Source organism: Sinohyriopsis cumingii, chromosome 12 (genome assembly GCF_028554795.1).
Source record: "Sinohyriopsis cumingii isolate HCF-2022 chromosome 12, ASM2855479v2, whole genome shotgun sequence".
Taxonomy (NCBI): Eukaryota; Metazoa; Mollusca; class Bivalvia; order Unionida; family Unionidae; genus Sinohyriopsis; species Sinohyriopsis cumingii.
The window spans coordinates 40,267,343-40,288,401 of NC_142972.1; the positions used below are offsets into that span (position 1 = coordinate 40,267,343).

Genomic DNA, 21,059 nt, shown 5'->3' on the forward strand with positions numbered 1-21,059 from the left:
TACCAGATAACATTTCATCAAGCAGTCTGATCATGTTGTTTAGCAGATTAAAGACATTCAATTTTAATACTCAAAATAAGTAATTTTCATATCGATTTCATGCATGCTTCGCTCGATCTAACAACTTTTACAGTTTGCAACGACATCCAGTAATCGGCTACGCTTTGCTACCATGTAAGGAAAGATAATGATATCGAGCCTACTTTGAAAATAAAAGTCTACTAGACAAATCTAATCCACTGGGTGTTCAGATTGACTCAGCATACAGGTTTATTGCAAGCAACCAAATAAATTATCCATACTGCATCCTCCGAATATTCTGGTTAGAACACAATAAATGTAACTCGCAATCAGTTTAGTTATGACTCAATTACGAGATTGTTTCAAGTGTCAACTGGTGGCGTAAAATTCCTGGGTTTTCCAGAGCTTTCATCAATATTTGTGAAATTCATGGTCTTTTCACGGTTGTAATTTTTAAAAAATATTATTTCTCCCAATTTCCTGGAAGCGTGGGAACCTTGCTAGTAAGAGCAAAGTATTTTCCATTTTGGGGGCAAGCTAAAGAACTGTGACAGATAAAATAACAACCTTTCAATACTAACATGAGCAAATTAAAGCAATTCTGCATAATGCAGTTTCATGTAGGCACTTTTACCCTGTACTGCCCCCTTTAAATGACACCACAATCTTCATACGAGTGATATCTGTCTCATCCACTGACTAAAATGGGAAGAACATTTCTTTTGTGTGTTCAGTGTAATTAATGCAGACAAGGATAAAAAAAGGCAAATTTCCACAAGAGACCAATTTATTTGAGAGTAAATCTAATAGATTCTCTGAGCTGGAGTCATGGTACTCTTTATGTACAGTGCCCTCACATTCTGCCAGTTCTTCTTCAGCAGGGATACCAGAAAGTTGACGGCCATAATGATGTTCTGGTACAATTCTTCAGGGGTCATATTTACGTGTCCTACGCACACAGCCAAGCAAAGAACCTGCATTCAAGAGAAAAATAGTTGTTAGCATTTCATTCACAAATGTTCCTCAATTACATAAAAAGTAGGAACAGACAGTAAACCACTTAATTAGTTACCCGTATTATGTTAAAAGAACCATTACTGGCCGATCCTAGTTGTAAACAAACTACATACATAGTGCAAATTGTCAAAAATTAAAGCACATTCCTAGTTTCCAGTTTATAAAACTCGAGTGTAACTCCTGTCACAAAGATATGTCTTGTTTGCTAGGTATACATTTTACTTTTAATTATCTTTGTTGTATACTCCACCATTTCAGTACATGTATTATCACTGGACTGCACTCAAATACACGTGTTGCCATGTTTGAAGTCATTTCTGAAAACTATTTTAAAGAGGAGGCATGGAGTGAGAAATTTTATTCACACCATCAATTCATTTATACATCTGCTGAACTTACTAAATACATGGTCTTACATGTGACGGGTGAGGTATGCCTGCTGACTCAAAATTTTATAACCTGGTTATCACTTTTACTCTAACCATCATCAGTCAGGCCAAAACTAAGTACATATTTTCTGGTTGACTGCCTGCCTGTTTTCTCATTGCTGACAATAGCACTTTCTTCCCTTCACAGTAAAAAAAGAATCTCAAAATTTATATGTCATGGTATTTTAAAAATAAAGATGACCTGCATACCGTAATTTAAAACCAGTGCAATAGGAAATGCAATTTTTTTTGGCCATATTTAGGTAACTATTACAGCGCTAATCAATACAAATTATCAAATTTTTAATCACTGGCAATTTTTTTCTTTTTGGTTGACAAATGGTTTGTATTTCAGTAGAAATTCTACATTTCAGTTTTAACTGAAGCAATATTCTTTAAAAAGTAAACGATCCATAAAGTTTGGACTTAATATTGTCCCCACACCCAACACAAGGAAGTACTTGCACTTCAGCACATCTCTGCCTATGCACCATTTATTCACTCTAGTGGTTTACAATAATCTTTAAGATGCAGATTTCATACCCTGAAAGATAACTACAGAGTTATTGTATATTGGAGGATATGAACTGGCTGGAAGATTACGTAAGTATGATAAAAAAAAATTACACTTTGCGGGTTCAACACCATTTTAAGCACACAAGATGCTATACACCGATGTTTGGTGGAGGAAAAATCATAAGTCCCCTATGAAGAACCACCAATTCTGAGGAATCTACTGGTATGGTTTCTTGTACAACCATGTGGACAGAGGTGAGATGAGAACTCTATGTGCAAAGGTTAATACATTTGATCACTTGTCCACCCAGTGGGATGGAGAGCGAGCTAGAGAGAAATAGGAAGGTGGTGGGTGGTAGTCAGGGCATATAATTTTATTTAAAAATAGGAGCCCGTTTAATAAATAAATTCAGCTCCCAATATGTATAGGCAGTGACCTCAGTATTGGATATTCAACATGGTTTATCTGGTAATACATGGAACTAATGTATATTCATCATAGGTACACTGCCCAATGTAGCAGAACAATTTTTATGTATATCAGTGGTAACTATAGACAGTATATACGTGGCACCATAGATGCAAAACCTTTAAGCTCAACAATTTAACATGCTCAAATCATAAAATTTTCTTCATTTGTAATGGGTCTAGTGAGTTGGGATTTCAAAAATTGCTGGGTTACCTTGTTACCAAGAATCCCTCGTAAAACAAAATTGACAAGGTTGCACAGTGTTACATAATGTACAGGGCTCAAAATTAGCAATAAATCCCTAACCCAAAGCTAGAAAGTTCTATGCATGTAGTAAAATGGGTCACGTGTATCTCATAGGCCATAAGAGGGTTTGTAACAAATACACAGGTTTCAATGATGCAGTTGCCTTTTTATATTGGCACATGTTACACAAGAAATGGTGAAAACTGATTACATGCACAAATATTTCAAATTTCTGCAATGACACATGCATTTGTACAAAACAGGAACTAGAAAATTAGCAACTTAAGAGCAGAAAGTCAATATTCCTTCATAAGATAATCTGTGTCATTCACAGCAGTGAACAGTGAATCCATTAAAATTCTATCAAACTGTACTAACGGTTTGTCCATGAAGATTTTTAAAAGACTAAATGTTTGAAGAGTTCTTCAAGCAAGACTTCAGCTCCCAGAAAGATCAGATTTATGCAGTGACCTCAGTGTGTTAGAGGTGATATTCATTCAACATTATATCTATCTGACAAGACAGAAAACATCATCATAGGTACACTGCCAAATGCTGCAGTACATTTCTGTTTAACAATGGCACAACTGTATACAGTACAGAACTGGCACCATAGTTGCAAGACTGCTATAGCTAAGTAATTAAACTGGTGCACTCCGAGTTTTAACAATTTTGGAGTTGTCTCATTATCAGGATAAGCCTGCTAAAACAAAATTGTGTCCCCAAGGCTTGAAAATCTCTAGCATGTCCACCATCTGTTTTTGTGGGAAACACTTCCATAGATGCAAGGAAAGTACTGATTCTTCTGGCTACAAAGAAATTCAAGCTAAAGTATTGACCTGAAGTACTGTGCGATAGTTAATTGATGGAAATGTCCAGGTCATACAAGGGTTCATCACAACAAAAAAAGCTTCAACGATACAGCTGCCTTCTTAAACTGATGCATATTATACAAGAAATAGTGATATAGATGCACTTAATGTTTAAAATTTCTGCCAAGAATAATGCATGTAGTACTTGTCATAAAGTAGAAAACTTGCAAATGATAAGCAAATAAAATATATTCAGTCATCAAATAATCTTGTTGCATTCACAGCAGTGAATCCATTATAATTCTATCCAACTGTACAAATTGTCTGTCCATGAAGATTTTTAAAGGACTAAAAGTTTGACGAGTTCTTCAAACAAAACTTAAGCTCCCAGAGAGATCAGATTTATGCAGTGTCCTCAGTGTGTTAGAGGTGTTATTTATTCAACATTATATCTATCTGACAAGACAGAAAGAACATCATAGGTACTGCATTAAGAAAAGCTCACATAATGAGCTTCAATTAAAAATGTATCCAGTGGCCTAATGCGCTTGCCTTTTACAGTTCACTACCATCTGTCTACATAGGTTTGCATCTCGGCAATGTAAGGTGGGTTGCAACAGACATGATTTTGGTCTTCCATAAAAAAAGCTGAAAACATTTAAAGAAGGTTTGGGGGGCAGCCCCCCCCCCCCCCCGAAAGAGAGATAGGAAAAAACAAAACAGTTCACACATAAAAAACCGCTGGGAGCAGACAGACCGTTGGTAACAAATCAGATGAGATGATATAAAATACAGACTATATCGAGAAAATTCTGATTCATGTCAGGAGAAAAGCTGAATTCCGCTTTAAAACAGAGAAAAATCATGTCTGTATGCAAGAAAGCATGTGAACAGCTTCCTGCAAGTTGGTGGTTCTTTCTGGCATCTTCCCCAACACCAAATATACTGGCTGCCATACATAGCCAACCAAGTGCTGAAAAGTAGTGCGAAACCCACAAAACCATACACAGAATTTAAACAAATGAAGATCTTGAACAACTGATAGAAGGCAGGTTGGAAACAACAAAATTGCGAGATCATCTCATCAACAAGGAAAGGGATTATAACCAGACTTTGAATCTTGCAATACTTACCTCCAAAAATGTATGAACATAACACATGGAAGAGCGATGGAGAGCAAATATATTTTGGTACATACATGTATAAAACTGAGCAGAATGATTATGTCCAACCACCAATCATAATCAGTTTAATGTAACTTGTCTATAAAGGACACTCAAGTGACCATTAGAACCAGACCTTTATGGCAAATGTCTGTAACATGGAAATTAACAAAAGACGGTCAATAAAAGGGACTGACACATATTTATACAAGAAGGAATCTATTAGACATTTGTGACGAAACTGATTTAAGAGCTGATTTTAACAAGAGATTTATCTTCCAGAAAGACAACGTTTAGGCAGTGACTTTATAGTGTAGTGTTTTTTGTAACCAGTGAAGCAGCTATCATTGTCCATCAAAATTTTTTTCTTTGGTATTTTTTATTTCGGGGTATTTGTAGAGGTGAACCCATGAATTAATTAGTGCATAAAAGTAGGCAAAACTTTAACTGGCAGGAACTCGTTTGTAAATTTGTTTTCTTCTTAATCCACCCCCCCCCCCATGAAAATTTTGACCCACACAAATAAACATGACTACAATACACATGAAATAGTGAAAACATATTCACCAAATAAATTTTAAAACTTTCTGCAAAGAACCATGAACTGATTCGTACAAGACACTTGGCAATATGTATGCCAACTCGACATGTTGTATCTGTGTAACTGTGAATCTATTAACAATTCGCTTGTAAGACTAGTCTAACTGCAAACTGAACAGACCCAGATATGCCATTGCATAAATCACAAGAAGATCTGGTTCTGTGCACTTAAATCAGTAAAATATACAACATGTACCCTGATCTGCAGTTAAGGTTCTTTGTTATTTGCAGTGTGACTCGACCTATAAGCAACTGTCGACAGTATTCATCCAAGCTGATAGTTATAGCTCTTATTTTCCTGGGAAAATGAATTCAAGAATGAAAAAAAGGATAACACAATTGTGTTTCAGTATGCAGTGCAGAACTGGAGATTTCATTCGTGTCTCAATACTTAGTTCCTTGGAAATAAACTTATGATCACATAAAATATAGTGTACCATTTATCTGGGGGACAGTTCTAGTTTATTTTAAGTGCACTTAAACACATTTGCTGCCTGATGACAAGATGGACTGTGCCAGCCTTGATTCACTTACTAGTCCATTATTTAAGGACCAGAAAGGCGACAAGTTGACTTTTCTGTAGCACAGATCTTCAAACTCAAACCAGACTGCACTGGAAAGGTTAAGGGAATGTGCATGGTATGTAATAAATCTTTTTATCTTTTAGAAAAAATGTACACCCTGTGATAAAATGTCAACATTAAAACCATTGTTTAACATGCAAGGACAAACTTAAAATCAAGACATAGTAAACAGATCTGACATGCATCAATAAAAGATCATGTTCTATAATTCCTGGTTCACTTTCTTTTAATAACCCATCAGAATCAAAGCATCTTAATCAAAATTACATTTTTCACTATAACAATTCTATGGTTGCAATTTGGTTGGTGAATTCAAAGGTCAATATAATGTGATCTCCTAATGTAAATCTCCATTTATTCAGATAAATCAACCTCCCAAATCTGTGTTGATACCGATTCATTAAACGTGGACCTGACGCAACCCGTTTATTAAAATGGGCAATTTTCTTGCACGCAAATCTTTCTGGAACTTGTACAGCTTCAACACTTACTGGTATTTGGTAACAGCCATATACAGTGTGAAATTAAAAATGGCAATAAAACAGAAGGTTGTGTTATTCCACATGGATTTATGGTTGCCAAACATAGGATTTGATCCAGAAATATTATGTACATATTGCCAAAAGAACCCTTCTGCAAAAGGTTGCTCAATAGCCGTGATAAATATCAATAAGTATATAAAATGTACACCCATGTTGGGAAATGATTGCAGACTTTTGCAGGTTTAATGAATAGGCAACATCATCTGAGAAAACACCAGGCATATTTTATCATTGCAGGTGAGGGGCTGATCCATTATCCTAATCTCAATTATGTTGTAAAAGGATCTGAATCGGAATGATAGTTAAATCCACATTCAACAATTATGCATCAACACGATAAAAAATTCATTATCAATTATCTGAGACTACTGATGTATCTAAGTAAACATTTATGAATTGATGCCTTTCAATATCCATCTTTAAAACTGCACTACCATTTTAAACATTATATGCTTCTCTAATCTTGACATTCTTATATGTAGGCACTAGTTGGGTATGGTGGACTGGGTTACTGATGATAAACAGGTTACTGTGACCTTGGTTGGTCTAGACTAAACTTATGGTGCAGTAACCACCATTTTTTTTGTATTAAAGACTGATCGCTGACCTTGAGAACGCATACTCCATATAGATTTTTTTATTATCCTAAGTGTAAGCCATTCAAAAGTCATCCTGTCTTGCTGGTCATATATTAACCTGCTGCCAAGTAGGAAAATGTGTCGATTGATTTATCATGTTAACTGTGCAGAGATTTACAATGACCAAATTCAGTTGCAGATATACATGTGGTCATTATAAGAGCAACTAAAAGAACAACTTCAGCTTTAATTATTGTGTTCAAATAAACACCTCCATTGGGAAAATTTAATGCACCAAGGGGGGAGAATATGGTACACTTTTTGCATTTTGTATCCCACCCCATCTGAGCAAAGAACTACAGATTTACACCAATTTACAAAAATGGTCCAAGGGAACTTTTCCAATACTGTATTTGGACTCTATATGGAAAACTTTGACTGATGCAAGCAATCTTTGATGGATGCAAAACCATACCATAAGCTCACCTGGCCTTGTGGTCAGCCAAGTTAAATTGGGAATTTATTTCACAATACTGCAAATATTCTAATCAATATAAATGAACTTGACCATATTCTGAAAAACACAATTTGGTAAAGGTAAGGAGGTTTTTAAAAATGCACATCCAAATCCAACCTTTTTTAACTGGAACTTGATGGTGGCCTTGGTTTCCTCTACTTTTGCCATCATGGCATCAGATCCAGTGAGCGGTGCAGGAAACTTGCCAGCCTTGTTTAGACCTGGTCCCAAAATTCTGGGAATCTGCTTGATCAAGGACTCGGATGCCAGAAAAGCATCATATCTCTTGGCTGAAAGAAAAATTTGATATATACACGAGAACTTTTAATTTTAAAATATACCTTACAGCAAAATACCTTGCACAAGTTTTGTGGAATCTAGTTTATCAGCAGCATCACTGAAAATGACTTTCAAAATTTCTAAAACTAAAACAGTAATGTCAGAAAAGACTGAAAACACATCTTGTACTTGTGTAGTGATAAAAACGGCACTTCTGAGCAAGGATATCCATGTACTGGAATTCAATGGCATACAAGCATAATGGTCCTATATGGTGCCAATTGAAAGTGAAGATTCAAAATGTAATAGCTCTGCTCATCTTAAGGCTTCGTTGAACTTTACAGGAAAATGCACGACACCTTTGTCCCCACTAATAACAATGTTACGTGCATGTGACACTGGCAGTTTGGGGTGGGATAAAGTCACATGGACTCACTCAGGGTGCTTATGTAATACATACCCCTGTGCAAAGTGTAAATAAAACTTTAAAGAAATGGGGATCAGGTGGACAATTTGAAGAACGAAAAAAAAAAAGTTAAAAATAGTAAGACCCCACCTACTCGTATACGATAGAAACTCATGTCAGGATACAAATTCATACAAAGTTCATGAAGACATCTCAAATGAAAGGTGACCTTTTGATCCCAAAATTGGAAGTTTTTCTGTACCCAGTACAACCAATCGACAAAGTTTCGTAACACAGATGGTGGACAACTTGAGTTGTCTAGAAATCAAACTGGTAACCAAGGGACATCATCACAACACATGTTCTGCTTTACGGTGTGTGTGTATAATACAAATCTGAACAACTCTGAAAATTAATCAGCCTCCATCTTTAATCATTCTTTTTAAAATAAAACCCCCAAACAAGTCATAATTAAAAAATACATAATTTCAGGATTTATCTCAAAAGGTTCTGGAAATGTCAAGAAAATAAATGTGAGACACACAAAAGGATAAGCCAACCCCGTTATCTCATCTCAAACTAAATTTGCAGGGGTGTGTATAAAATTCCAACTATCCGTGTACAGTGTAGTTACATTAATTTTACATGTGTATCTACCGATTTTAAGTACCAAATTGTTTCTGAAGATTAACTTTCCAGTAAATTACACTGATAGGAGGTACTGAAAGTTTATTTGCAAGAAAAATATAACATATTTAAAAATAAACCCTTCTTAGTAGCCCCATATACGACCTAACTGCAATTTAGATTCTGTTCCTAGAGCAACAATAACATTAGGCAAATCTAAGTGTGAACACTGTTTCTCAATATTGAATTGCTTTATACAGAAAAGTCGATCATTACCTCATCATAACAGTGTATTGTTTTCTCAGCTAGGTTTATCCAAAATTCTTTCAAATAGTGCATGTTCCACATATGATAGTCTTGGACAACAGAAAAATGATTTGAGGAACACCAAGGTAATTGTCTCTTCTCAATGACTGTGCCAGCCTTGATTCACTCCCTAGCCCATTGTTTAGAGACCAGAAAGGCGACAAGGTGACAATTCCTGTAGCACAAATCTTCAAACACTAACCAGACTGCACTGGAAAGGTTAAGGGAATGTGCAAGGTACTTAACAAGTCTTTCAATATGTGCTCCTATCCCCATCACTCCAATGAACGGGCACAATTGAAGAAGCCTTGGTATATATGCAAAAGCAAACCAACAAAATCAGGGACACATCTGGACTAAATTGAGACTTGGGATGCCTTTGTAATGCTGGGAGTGTAGGCCAAATTTTGCTTACGCAAAGTGAATGAGAAAAGATTAAATTATTGATAGATGAAAGGAATTCAAAAGTAGCAACAAGAATCGACAATGGACATAAAGCCATATCACAGGGTCATTTGGCTTCATGCCAGATGAGCAAGGAACCCCCTCCACTGACTAGCAAAGCAGGAAATTAAAAAAAGGATTCATTAAAATTCTGTAATGATCAATACTAAACAAGCAGACAACTAATTTGGACCAATCCAGTGGCCCAAGTGGTTAGAGCATTTGCCTCAGATGTGGGTTCAAACCCCAGCAGAGTCATACCAAAGACATGTAAATATATTATAAGCAACTGCCTCGCTTGGCTCTCAGCATTAACAGTTTAGTGTTAGGGCTGATCAGCCTAGTGTCAGGGATAATCTGAATGGGTGGGACATGATGCCACATGTCTGCAGCATAATGACTGGAATTGTTACAGCTACGTTACAAGTCCAAATCATACACACACAACTATATTGTGTAATGCGCGAGGCATAAAGTATATTATCTACAAATTATCTATAATGAAGAAATCCTGAAGTCTGGAATAAACAATAAATTCATAACTAACCTAGTTTCTTGACCAGTTTTTTGTCCTTGTTCAATTTCTTCAAAGAATCTGCATCCATGTATGGAAGTGAGTTGGCTTTTGCCTGGTCACAGTGGACCTGGTCTCCCAGAATGCACACCTTCATCTTTGGCTTGGGAACATAGCGCAGTCTGTTGGAAAATATAGTAGTAATGTATTTGTTGCTATTCAAAATAAAGATCTTGAATGTGATGTAAAAATATGTACAAATACAGGCATCATACCACACCTCAAGTGGCATACAACACTGGTACAAAGGAAAAGCAAAACAAAAAAGATTCAAAAGTTGGAGGAACTTTTGAGATTAACAATTAAACCATCCTCTGTTCAGCCCACCTTTTATTTAAAATAGAAAAGTTGCTTTAACATGGAATAAAATCTAGTGTGGACATGCACATATACAGACACAAGGTCTTGCACATTAGTAATGTTTACAACAAGCCAGAGAGTATGCATATCAAAGTACTGATCTGGCCTTGGCCTCTTTAGCATGATTAATTATGCCACAGAAGTCACCACCCCAGTTTCATTTTGATTCAACGAAGAAAGAAAACCAGAGTTGAGAAGATACAAGCAAATGAAAAAAGCTACACACACACAAAAACAACATATGTAAATCTTTTAATAATGGGACCTTGACCAATAGATCAAATAGGCAAGTGTAGTGTAGCAGCTCAAAACAGTGCTGCAACTGCAATGTCTGTTCAAAACTTGCTTTAATCTTAACAGTATGTATACACTCGTGTATGCACACAGTAAGACAGATTATACCAAGAAATGCTACAGGAATTTCCAAATGGGCAAAAGTCGAACATGATTTCGGGGCTGGGGTGAGTGGTTGATAACCAAAATGACGATTTGTGAAAGAAGAATTTAGAGGACTTTTTTTTGTTGCCATTTCTATACAATTCTGAAATTTTGTTATGCCTAAAGGTGATATGAAATTTCTACAAGCTCTGGTACATCATGGTTCATTCACCTTAATATTGCCTTTTTTTTAAAAGAAGTGATATCTGCACGAGTTCAATTCACTAACCATGAAATGCTGGTAAGATTTTTGAACACGTTCAAGCCATAGTCATGCATACACAACCTAATTAAATCCTCCCAGTGTTCTGCCTACATTTGAGTTTACCATGAAGCATATCAAATCCAGTCTTCTATTTTCATTCGGCACATTTGTCAATAAGGTATTGATGCAATAGGGAAAATGTTTACCATCAAGTAAGAAAAATGCTTGGCCTCCTTTACAAATGTAGAGACAGAGTTCAGTCAACATGAATATTATATGAAATACTTCAGTATTAGCACACCTTCTTGTTTGTACCCCTACCCCAAATTTTAAAAGCAAAAGGCATCCAGGAAATAAAAACTGCACAAAACACTCTACATTCACGGATTTATATGTTCTGACCTGATTTTCAACAGGGGAAGACCTGCCAACCCTGACACAGCAAGGCAGTGGATTTTTTCCCCAGTAAGGTGTAACAAAATATCAGAAACTGCTATTGTAAAGCTGGAAAATGCAATTAAAAGTTTGATATTCGAAACATACAGCCAAGCATTATGTTCAACTGAAACGTTTCTAAAGTATGTGTAGACTTTATTTACCACTAACAGTTACACAAACTTTAGCTCCAAACCCTATGCAGCTCAATGGCTTGTGGCTTTCTCAACTTGACAATTCTTTTCCCATTTTCATATGACGAAGGCAATCAAATCTCCTGCCACAAGACATACTCAAATTGGCACATGATGTACAATCAACGTAATTGTGTTGTTCCTTTTGGCTTTTATTCTCAAGATTTTCAAGAGGCTGCCATTGAAGCCATATGGAATGTACAATTGGCAACAGTTTCAACGGGATAAATGTGTGTAAAAGTCTGCGAGGTTCATTCAAGTAGTTTAAAAGTAGCGACAACACACTCGTGTTTATGGACTGACAACAGACCATCCCACGGGCTCTGCTCTAGGAATGGCAGAGCTAAACATTTTTTGATGGCTACATCATTTTACAATAAAAAGATGGTATTTCAAAATTAAACTACTTGCTTCAAGATGTCCTATTTTTCTTGTAATGGGTTACCAATGCTAGTTCTTTGGCAAAAATTGTGCTGTGATAAATTGTAAGCCAATTTGGCTATCTTAATTCAAGTTAGAGTAGGCCAGCCCCAACTGTCTTGTGGCCCCTGGGATGCATGACCAATCGTCTTATTATAATAGCACTTTTGATGGCTTTCCTGTAACTAACCCAAACTTGCAACCAGTAATTTGGACGAGCTCAATCTACAATATAACCTTCTGCCACTTTAGTGGAGGAGCTTAATGCGCAGCAAATACATATTCAAGTTTAACAAAACGCACAATACACAGACGTTATCAAAATGTAATTTTGGGAATGATGTGGTCACAATCTTATTAAAATCATATCCAGTCTCCTACCTGAGATCTGACTGACTGCTAAGAGGTCATGTTCTGGTGACCCATGTTTTTTTACTATAATCTTAATTTTATTTGCATATTAAATCAGGTCTTGTATCTTCACATTTGAGAGACTTCATTGTGACTGGATAGCATCAGTGTGTACCAAACGATTTCACTTTCAGATTTTTGAAAGCCGCATTTCCACCGGTCAATTTAAAGGTCACTAGAACATGACCCCTAAGCAGTCGCTGTCAGATCTTTAAGTAGGACACTGGAAATCCGATTTTTAAAAAAGAAACTGGTGAATTAAATTAATTAAATGAAACTTCTCCCGAAACTTTTAATAACGACTGTCACTTCTGAATTACCTATTCTTTTGAGGCTTCACATTTAAGCAAGGCCGCAATTAAAATGGTCGGCATGGTTGGCAAGCCACACACATGCCTCCCCAGTTATTTAAAGACCCTGGGTGCAGGTCCGCCAGATGATCTGACTTCCTGGCAAGGTAAATGGCTGTCACCAATAATAATAAACTGCAATTGTAACAAAACTTATTTTATCATTTATTTTAGATATGTAAAATGCCAAAGAGTTAAAAAATACATTATGTTACTTCACAGCTTTAAAGAATATATTTTAATAAAATGTAGGAACTTATTTACCGCCAAGCAGGCTATATCTTTATAATTTACATCTTTAAAATTTTCTCTGATGTGTTTAACACAGAGAATTAATTATATAAAAATGTAATATCTCATTTGTTTTTTTTATAGCTAGGTCACTGACCATTACAATGGTCACAATTCTGAATTACAAGTTAATTTAGAAGAGGGAATCCACATGCAGTCTAACAATGATAACAACCATTTGCAACCCAGCAGGCATTTATTATTTCCTATTACTGCAGCCCTACTTGACTGTGCCAGCGAAACGCTTGTCCTTCTGTGGGTCATAGTTCTTCAGAGCAATCTGTAGCTCAACAGATTCTGTAAATTTCCTCTTTTTCTGTTGAGAAGCCTGAATGACTGCTGCAATGGACTCCTGAAGGTTCTCTCTCGATATTTTGCTGAAATAAAAATTACATCTGTATGCAGGGTGGAGCAAATAAGATACCAAGAATTTTGATCTAGCAGTTTTTGTTGTTGATCTTCTTAAAATATAAAAGTAGAGTTAGTGTCAACTTTATAAACTGATGACCCACTTCTGAATACTTAACTCGGGAGGTGCGTGTGGTTTTTGCCTGAAATGCAAGTAGGAAACAGGTTTTTGGGGCTATTTCTGAACACATCCTAATAAATTGACCTCCAAGAGATTTCCCCTTCTAAAATCTGGAGACAAAATCGGATTCCAACCACGGACAAATATTGTGGAAAAATATAGGTTAAAAAAGTATGCTTCCCCCCTTGCATTCTGCAGTGCAACTAGAAAATATCCAGATTATTTGGTATCAGTGTACATTTACATCAGACTACCTTTGTATAAGTAGCACCCAATTTAGTGCATCATACATGACCTTGATGCTACAGAGGTCGGCAGTAGGCTACTATCTCCTGATGTGTAAACATGGTGTGAAGGGTTAATTACCTATGTCACCTGTGTTAGTAGTTTACCAGATCTTGTTGAGCTAAATAACACAATATGCAGCATTTCCAGTCAAACTGTTGCTGCAGTGCCCATTCATTTTTGCCCAGACAGACAGAAAGTGAAGTCGACTCCTCCCCCCCCATTAACTAGTTTTGCCACTCTATGAATGGTTATGTATTCAGAGTACAGTATCAATTTGTGTCATTTTCTGTTTAAGGTACAAGTTTTTTTACTTTTCAGCTAACTCTACAATTTCAATCACCTACTAATTTAAATCTGTTGAAATAATGATCAACATAAAAATGTTTATTTTAAGTGCTATTTGTATGTTAAATAAATTAAGAGACATTAGGTTTTAGAATTTTATTTCTTACCAGTAACGAATAGTTTAAAAGAAAGCCAATTGGTTTGTGCAGGTTATAATGTGAAATGTTTCCGCTATGAAAGTATCCTATCAAAGTTTAAAGAATGCAAGCCATGTAAAACGGGTACCCTCTCTAATTTTGTTTTGGTGAGCGTCACCTAGTTACATTATCACTATATGGCCTCAGCTTTTTTATTTGTTACTCAGTGTTTAGGAACATATAGCCGTTCAACTGGAACCGTTGTTGTAGGGTTTAACACCATTTTTCAGCACACGATAGGCTATACATGGCGGCCAGTATTAATGGTGGAGGAAGAACCCGGGAAAACACAGAAAGAACCACCGATCCCCCGAGAAGCCACTGACAATGTGATGTGATTTTGATTTTTAACAATTTTTCAGACATATCACTACGATGTCTGCAATGTGGCAGTTAATAGTGATGTCTAGCACTGGGGCATCATGCCGCAGACATGTAACACGATGTCCCACCCAGTCACATTATCCGGACACCAGGCCGACCAGTCCTAACACTAACCTCTTAATGCTGAACACCAAGCGAGGCAGCTGTTAGTACCATTTTTTAAGTCTCTGGTATGACTCGGCTGGGGATCGAACCCATGACCTCCCGCATCCAAGGCGGACGCTCTAACCACTAGGCCACCGACAAGCATTTTCACACACCCACATTGGCCGAATCTGAGACTTGAACCTACGCAGACAGAGGTGATATGGCAATGATCCGTAACGAAGATCGCTTTAGACCACTCAGGGCCCCAATTGAAAATGTATAGCAACATGTATTTTTTCATTTTTGATCAACTCAAGATTCTGCTAACATTTTTGGAGAAAATCAATGCAATGTACAAAACAGGCAATTTGATCCAATTACTGTACGCAAAAATAAAATGGAATACATGGTTTAATGTCCCTTTTATTTAATCGTATAAATTAACACCTTAACATTTATTCAGCTAAAGGTATTATTAGTCCTACATTGTAAGACACTGCAAGTTTTTGTTTTCGTGGCATGTCTTACTACCCAAATAACGGCCTTGTATGGTGTTGCGATGTCAGCTAACAAAGGAACAAATTGTGAAAATAGGACATGAGCAAATTTATGCATTTTCATGTTTGGTTGACATATATTTGAATTTGTTGTAATGTAACCGTAGTCGAGGTATGCTTAAGTATGTTCATGTGGGGGGACAAGTTTCTTGAACAAAATGAATATTTTTTATTCGTTTTGTTAAAGAAGAATATTTCAACCAGATTTCTGCATTCCCGGCTTTCATAGTTTCCAGCCAACTGAAATGTAAGCCAGCAAAACTTGAAAATAGGTCAATTTCTTTTGTTAGAATTTGATTTGAGAAAAGACATCAGGGCAAGGGGCAAGTAAAGTCTGACAAAAACATAACTTTAATTAGTAAAGAAGCATCAGCAGTCATTATTTGTTGCCAGCTGTATGATATTTCTGAAAAACTGTTAGTCGACATCAAAACACCCTAAACAGCGCCGTTAGTTGGGCAGTAAGAATAAGCACACACACACACCCAACAAAAATATCGGGTGATGTGGCTTGCACTATAGGACTAAGGTATTATAAGATTCCCATTCGTCGAAGAAAAATAAAAGATCTCCAAATGACGAAAATTAGGACTGGTTATTTTTCGAATTTATTTTTTCTGAACAACTCCATTTGTAATATATTATGGTTTATGTGAGAAAAAATATAAATATGTAATAATGAGACCTTGATAAATCCAAAGAAGTTGATGTTACAGATTGAAACGCGTTTTTCAAAATACCATATAAACAGCTAAGTATGGTACCTGGGCGTTTCGCCCCATGGATGTTTCGGCCCGAGACATTTCGCCCCGCATGGTACATGGACGTTTCGCCCCACATTAATGGAAATATCGGACATTTATCGAAATTCATCAGCATTACACCACGTTCTTCATTTTACTTTAAAATGATCAAAAATATAATTAAGTGTCCCTTGTGATCTGAATTCTTTGGCATTATTCTAAATAGTCAGGGATGGTCCTGGCTTTTAAAAAGCTGTCTCCAAAAAAATCGCCAACCTCAATATTTTGTCGCCAGAACAAGTAGTGTACATTTTTTCAAGTGTTAATTTAGTCTATTAATGTAACAGGCAATGAAAATTACAAAAGATGGGTTAGTTAATACTCTAATTACAACAAGCATTAACAAAATGTTACAAAGTGTTACATGAAGATCCGTCGCGATTTTAGGGCTGCCCACTTTTTGAATGCAGTTTCAAAGTCTAATTTTTCACATCTGTACATGCTGATTCTCATTAAATTCTCGAGAGATGAGATGCAGAGTTTATTTCTGATGTCAGTTTTTATGAGGTTCATCTTACTGATTCCACATTCACAGTCTACAGTGCTGACAGGTGACACCAGTAGTCTCTCAACAGCCCCCCCCCCCACCTTATGGCTAACTTCACAAAGCTTGTAGTGAATTGCTTCCTAAATCCCAAGAATGATCACTGAATGCTGTATAAATTTTCTCGACAAACAAAATAGGATCTCCATTCCCATGAATGAAACTTACATGATTCATCACCTGGCAATATTGGACCGTATATATAAGCATAAATTCACACCCAATTTAGGTATTCTTTCACTCCTGTATTTTGAGAAATAAATAATTATTATTAATTATGCAAAACTTTTTTTTTCTTCTATTTTTTGTTGCGGAGTTTAAGTCTCTGCAGCCGTAACACGGGATTGATGGCAAAAGGAAAAGATCAATGAGTAAAATGCTGCACTGGCGACAGATATAATTGTGATTGAGAATTTTTCCATTTGCTTTGTATTTATACGCAGTAATCGGTACTTCAAAGGTTATCAGTTTTCTATGAAGGTTCAACAAAACTATTGTATTGGTATATGTAAAAAAAAAAAAAAATTAAAAGAAGGATTAGCCATTCAATTAATTGTATCTGTTCTATTCGCGTCTTCAGAAGTCGGTCAGTTGTAGGTATAGTTCGGTAGCATGATTGACTGTAACACAGCATACAGTACTCAGCCCAGATGTCAGCATAAGCAGATTATGATGTAACAATGCACTGTAAAGATGGGGTTGTCAATACGAACAAAGGATCGTTTGTGTAACAGATTGATTCCAATGCATTGCTTAGTCAAGTTTGTGGCTTCCTTTCATTCTCCCTTTTAATTTATCCAGTCCAAATCCATGATTGTATATTCAAATTAAATAACCAAAAAGTCTGTCGCCAAAAAAATCGCCAGATGGGATATTTTTGTCGCCAATAAGGAAAAAAAATCGCAATTTGTGACATTGGCGAAGCCCAGGACGATCCCTGATAGTTAAAGAGACGGCCTGCTCCAGTCGGGAAAAGTACAATTAAATAAAGTATGGACTATTACTAGAGTACAGCCTGTCTCAGTATAATGGTAATGCGAGAAACGACACATCATCAATCATACAAAACATTATGGTTTATTTGTCGTTTAAATATAATACACCATTTATTCGCCCAAATTCCAAATTAAATTTAAAATAAAAATCCAAATAAAATTAAAAATAATAAAACAATGACAAATTATCATTGGATGGATTGTGTCCAATAAGAAAATATAATAATAAAACATAGATAATTTGATTTAGTGGCTGTCCCTTCCTCTAGACAAGGTCAACCTGAAATTAGGGGGAGGGATTTCGAGTAAGGTGACAAAAACCGGACATGGATGAACAACCCTATAGATTACACTAAGAAAATACATAAATACCCCGACAAAATTTAGAAATTTTTTGTTAAAAAATCTTTTATAAAGTAAACAAATGACATACCTTTGTGGAAAACGTACACGTATAAAACAACTTTATTTTTTTTATAAGTAGGGGTACATCTGTCTGGTGCCATAAAGAGAAAAAAATGTTCTGGCGTTCACTATTGCTCCCAACAAGTGTTAATAGGACTTAATTACAGCCAGGTAACTTCTTTGATCTTCATATTTAAATAATCTACTAAATGTGGTATCGTGTTAATTAAGCTGCAGCCAGGGTTTTGGGTAAGTCGTGTAAGCTTTTATGAAAAGGAAATTACAATTTAGCACATATGTTATGGCGTTCACTAATAACAAAACAATAACATATAAATAAACAACGTTTAGTATATCAAAATCTTGAGTTTTAGGATAAAAATTATGATTCTTCAAGTGCATTGTTCGATAGATCGTGTGGTATAGAAGCTCGTGCACGTGTTTGCATGGAAATTTATCAGTAGCTCTATAAATCGCAGTCTTTCCTTTTCTTGGTACTAGTTGTTTTAATATCACGTAAATCAATAGATCGAACAATGTCTTCGTGCATTTATTGCAGAAAACCAGTTACAAGTCGTCAGCAAACCATAGATTGGTGTAATGTTTGTGAATTTCTATAAATGTCCGATATTTCCATTGATGTGGGGCGAAATGTCCTGGCCCGAAACGTCCATATACCATGTGGGGAGAAATGTCCATTGAAATGGGGCGAAATGTCCTGGGCCGAAACGTCCATAATCCCTAAGTATACATTATACAAATTTTGCAAGTGTCTCTGAAGAAATATATATTTCATGCAATTAGTATGAAAAACAAATGCCTGAACATTTTGAGCAGAAGGACGTTGTTTAAGAATCAATGAAAAAACAAAATAAGCCTCTGACTTGGCACAATACACATCAGCCCTTTTGGGTAATATGTTATCTCATTAAATATATGGGAATCAGCGAATGATGAATCATAAACATCATTAGGATACTTTAGATAATAGTTAAAATATGTTGGGAATTTGTAATGACCATTTTACAACCAAAATATTCGAGATCTTAACAGATTTTCACAACCCAATATTTCTTACCTCATGATTGCTGAATTGACCAACAGGAAAAGGAAGTACTGTGGGAATTGCACAATCTCGTTTCGCTGGTCGAGATTTCAGCGAGAAGTGAGGTCAGCCATACTTTTATGTTCGACTACGAGAATAAGTGATGACAATGGACCCAGAATTTGTAATGAAATAGTCCTTTCATTGAGTGGATTTCCTATACACAGCAAAAATGGTTACTGGAGAAAATACACAACTTATTCCCATAGAGGTATTCATTGTTCCTCAGTTGCTTTTCTCTAGCTTTCAGTTTCAGTTGGGGTCGAGAATTTGCTATGACATGTGTACGGTAACTGCTTGATGTTCCGAAACCCCTTTGACCCAAGGTTCATTAGCCCGAAATATATCGATCTTAGGGTCATTTGTCCGAGCATATTAGTCCCAAAGACCATCGGTTCGATGGTTAGCTAGATGGAATATTTTAATGGTCAATAGTCCGTAGGTTTATTGACTCAAACGTTCATGAGTACCAAGATAATTGTAGAGTTTATTTAGTCCTACACTATAAGACGCCTCACCCCATATTGGTGTTTCTAGTGCGACATCTTACGGCCTAAAATAACAACATTGTATAGCGTGTTCCCAGGTCGACTGACAGGAGAACAAAAGGCCAAATTTCGCATACTTGACCGCCAATATCGACACTCGTACAAATTTAAATCGATTTTATATACTTTGCTGTCTTTATCCTGCTGGATGCATTTTCATGTTCTGGTGAGATACATTTCTGTTGCTTGGAATGCAGTGGAAGTAGGGAATGGCAAAAAGGGATTATATTGAAGTATATTTCTTTAACAAAGTGAATTAAAACATAGTAATATTGAAGAAAGTGTTTAGATAACGCAATTCTTTTATGTAAGCAACTCACTGGTCTATTTTTATTTATTCCTATAAATTAAAGAAAATATTTTGTAATCCTTAAAATGTCATAAAAGATGTATAAAAGTGCACTGATGCAGATGAAAGTTGCTTGATAGTGGGAGATTAGTGGTGTAAAATATTGCTAAAAAGCTGTAAATTTAGCATGCACTCTATGCTTCATCGTCAGATATTTGTTATCAACCATAGCTAGAATAGTGTCAGCTTACCATATGTTCTAGATGCTATGAGTTTGTCTGGATTTACAGACAGAAGGCAAGAATCAACAGAGAATTGTTACTCTGATGGGATTCATTCATCCCAGGTCTGAAATGGATAGAAATTTTGATACAAATAAACATTTTGACTTTCCAGTGCAAAAAAACTGTTTTATCAGTGACCCATTAATAGCACGTGGAATGAGTTGAGAGCATATTACTTATACTGGAAAGGCTATTTTTAGTTAATAAAAGATACCCTTGTCAATCATGAAGACCTAGATTGCCTGAGCATTTACAAAGTTGAGTGCACAACCAGCTATTCACCATGTCAGAGTTATCAGAACAAGTTGATTTCTGTCCTGAGACTATTGCACACTGACTGCTTTCTTTTGATAAAACATGGAACTTAAAATTTTTGTGCCACTAATTTCCACCAACAAGTACATATAATCCACAGAAATCAATGTTTATATTCCCATATCTATAATTAAAAAATGACCTCAATATATAGCTGTTTGTGTTTATAATATATATCAGATTACTTTTCTCACCACTATTTTGCACAACT

The 21,059-nt window shown here is 36.0% G+C and overlaps 2 protein-coding genes across 2 annotated transcripts in view; one reads left to right on the forward strand and one right to left on the reverse strand.

Annotated features, from left to right (window-relative positions):
- Positions 1 to 790: 790 nt before the first annotated feature.
- LOC149786306 (large ribosomal subunit protein uL1-like) lies at positions 791 to 19,499 on the reverse strand. The gene is made up of 5 exons (XM_089976695.1): positions 19,386 to 19,499; positions 13,458 to 13,610; positions 10,103 to 10,251; positions 7,611 to 7,783; positions 791 to 995 (listed from the first exon to the last, which is right to left on the reverse strand). The coding sequence occupies exons 1-5, from the start codon at positions 19,388 to 19,390 to the stop codon at positions 825 to 827; spliced, it is 651 nt and encodes a 216-aa protein (XP_089832821.1). The 5' UTR covers positions 19,391 to 19,499; the 3' UTR covers positions 791 to 824.
- The window catches only part of LOC149786307 (ubiquitin carboxyl-terminal hydrolase 47-like), a 130,007-nt gene continuing 128,433 nt past the window's right edge, over positions 19,486 to 21,059 (forward strand). The window contains exon 1 of the mRNA XM_089976694.1: positions 19,486 to 19,623. Within this exon, the coding sequence (XP_089832820.1) occupies positions 19,585 to 19,623 (39 nt within the window). The 5' untranslated portion in view covers positions 19,486 to 19,584. The remainder of the gene's footprint in view (positions 19,624 to 21,059) is intronic.

Bases quoted from the DNA above. Each gene is read 5' to 3' on its own strand.
- LOC149786306 (XM_089976695.1), bottom strand. The intron at 10,252-13,457 runs GTAGGGCTGCAG...ATTTTCCAACAG, and splicing joins CGTTTCGCTGGCACAGTCAA to ACTGCGCTATGTTCCCAAGC. The intron at 996-7,610 runs GTTGGATTTGGA...TCTTGAATGCAG, and splicing joins TCAAGTTCCAGTTAAAAAAG to GTTCTTTGCTTGGCTGTGTG.